The sequence below is a fragment of the Montipora capricornis genome, chromosome 13, assembly GCF_036669925.1.
Source record: "Montipora capricornis isolate CH-2021 chromosome 13, ASM3666992v2, whole genome shotgun sequence".
In the NCBI taxonomy this organism is placed as follows: Eukaryota; Metazoa; Cnidaria; class Anthozoa; order Scleractinia; family Acroporidae; genus Montipora; species Montipora capricornis.
Window position 1 is genome coordinate 16,827,130 of NC_090895.1, and position 2,500 is coordinate 16,829,629.

A 2,500-nucleotide genomic window follows, 5' to 3' on the forward strand; every position below is an offset into this window, starting at 1 on the left:
GTACACAATGGGGATCAAAAGGTTACATGACCAGATATTGTAATGGCCAACAAGGAAGTATAGGCTTCAAACGAATGATGTCTAGAGTTTGCATGGTTAATTGCTGGTATGTCCATTTTAATATGTCTCACGAAAAGTCCCCTTGCTTTTCTCTCCATGAATACATTGTCTCACTCGTCCAATCACAGTCACGCCTCCTTCTTGTTGACAAACGTCAAAAACATGCTTTGTCAGATAATTCTGATGTTGAATTGTAACCATGGGAAAATTTTATCCGGGAATACTTGACTCAATTTGATAATCTCCCCAGAATGGAGTGTGCAGCCTTGGGATTTTATAATATCGTTGACAAGCGAGGAATCAAAAAATGGCTCAAATCACATCGAATGTGAACGTGAAGGAAGCGACCCACAATGGCAGTAAGGTAAGGGTTTTTGATTGAGAATCTTTTATTGACATTTCCATACAAATCTTTATATTTTTGTCGGCTATGTTGGCTTTCCCTCACACTGAGCTTGGAGTGCCTGTGGCATCACTTGTGCCTGGGAATACAAACAACATCACAAAGTGTCTCCCCAAACTCCGGTCATCTGTGAGCAGAGGCCCCTTTGATATTCTTAGATACGTCAGAAGGAAGAAGGGACCTTTGCCGGCCGCTTTGACTTTAAATGTAGCGACCCTCATCCAGGCTCGCTTTCACAGAAAACCGATACAAGTATGCAGCTGTGAAGTTGTTGTGTGCGCGGGACAAAAGCGAAGTCCAAGTCTTAATTACGGCAAATGCCACGAAGGTATTGGCAAGTATTTTAGGTGCTCCAAAAACGCTTATTTCAAAAGGTGACGTTTGAAACACAAGCTGCAAAAAGATTTGGGCGGTAGTCGTTAGTCAGCAAAGGATGCACATTTAACCCAAAACATCACACCGACCTTCGCGATAAGTTGCAGAGCATCTTAGAGGAAAATATTGACTTAAATGTTGGATAAAAGGTACAGTGTGATCATGCAACAAAGTCGAGGAGCTCCCATTCCAATTTTTCTTTCATTTGTCTTGCTGCAAGATGATCAGTGTCAAACGACTCACAGAGTCACACCCATCGCCCAATGCTCACAAGAAAATCCGCTCTGGCATCTATAGCTGTTACTGTTACATATGAAGGATGTCAACAATGAACTATGGGCACCTATTTGATCAGCAATATTATTTCTAACATGGCCCAATTGCTTTCACTGGTTTTAAACTGGCCTCATTTATCCATTTCGGTGAATAAGCGGCAAACCAAAGAGAGTCAAGGCAGCTGGCAGAGGTCCTTTCCTCTTCCTGACTTATCTAGGAAAATCTACGGGCCTCCGAGTACAAGTAAAGATACTGTAACCAGCTGTTTTTATCCTCAAAATGATGCTAACCCTTACACTAACCTCATTGCAAGAAATATAGGTAGCAAACGCTTAGACCGAAAAGGACACTTTGTGTAGAGTCTCAAAATTAGGCGGATATTGAATTATGTGCATTTCTGGACATAAGTGGCGAATTCTACTAACCTGAGGGTCGGATGAATTAGGATTAAGAAACTGAGAATCCTTTAAAAGCTCGCAGACCTGCCAACGCAAATAAGAATTGACAGTGAAAACAAACAATCATGGCATCGCTTTACGATTCTTTAAATAGCATATACTCATCTACTGACCCGTGTATTATCAAATTTATACTACAGGCTGAGAAATTTCTGAAATGTAATTGCAACTGGCTAAGACCAGTAATATTTCAGCTAAATTCGAAATACCTGCATGTAAAAATTACAGTTCCCATGGTAACAGAACTGCAAGAACTTAAGGTAAATAATGAAAATGTAAACTCTGAATAAAGCACTAAAACCTGGCTTACTGGTTGGACAACCTGGGCTGAAGAAAAACGATACAATTCGGGAACTTTATGAGAAATTTGAAAGAAAAAATAAGTGATTCTGGAATTCATTTTTTTCCGATAAATTCAAACACATTAGATTCGACACATAATTTCGTTCGGCTTAAAATGACTCAGTTGCCAGATTGGAGGTTCCCTTTTAAGGAAGTCAGAGTGCTTTGGATTTTTGTTCGCGTGGGAAGGATGTTTAAGAGTGTATAGCACCTCTCGAGAGCAAGTGTTACACGTTGTCCCCATTAACATTTATCAGATATTCATATTCAGTTTGCATGATCATGCAACACTTTCACTGACGAAGGCTGAAGTTTCTGCTGAAACATGTCTGCAACAATTTTAGTTCCTTCATTCCCGAGATCGAAACTCATTTGGAAAATGAAACACATCACTATAAAATGCTCATTCCCTTAGTATTTGTCTGTGTGATAAAATATTAATTTCTCCACACTTTCCCCAACTCCCACTAATCAAATGTTGGTTTAGAAACGGCCAAAGGTTTGCACATGTACCCTAAATTATCAACATTGGTATGGGGGAGAGGGAGGTCCAATAGACTTTTTTGCGATTGCAAACATCATGTCC

General features: G+C 40.0%; 1 protein-coding gene across 1 annotated transcript in view; it reads right to left on the minus strand.

The window, feature by feature from the left end:
- The window catches only part of LOC138030145 (nuclear factor related to kappa-B-binding protein-like), a 48,784-nt gene that overhangs the window by 9,496 nt on the left and 36,788 nt on the right, over positions 1–2,500 (minus strand). The window contains exon 23 of the mRNA XM_068878025.1: positions 1,540–1,596. Coding sequence (XP_068734126.1) covers positions 1,540–1,596 — 57 coding nt within the window. The remainder of the gene's footprint in view (positions 1–1,539; positions 1,597–2,500) is intronic.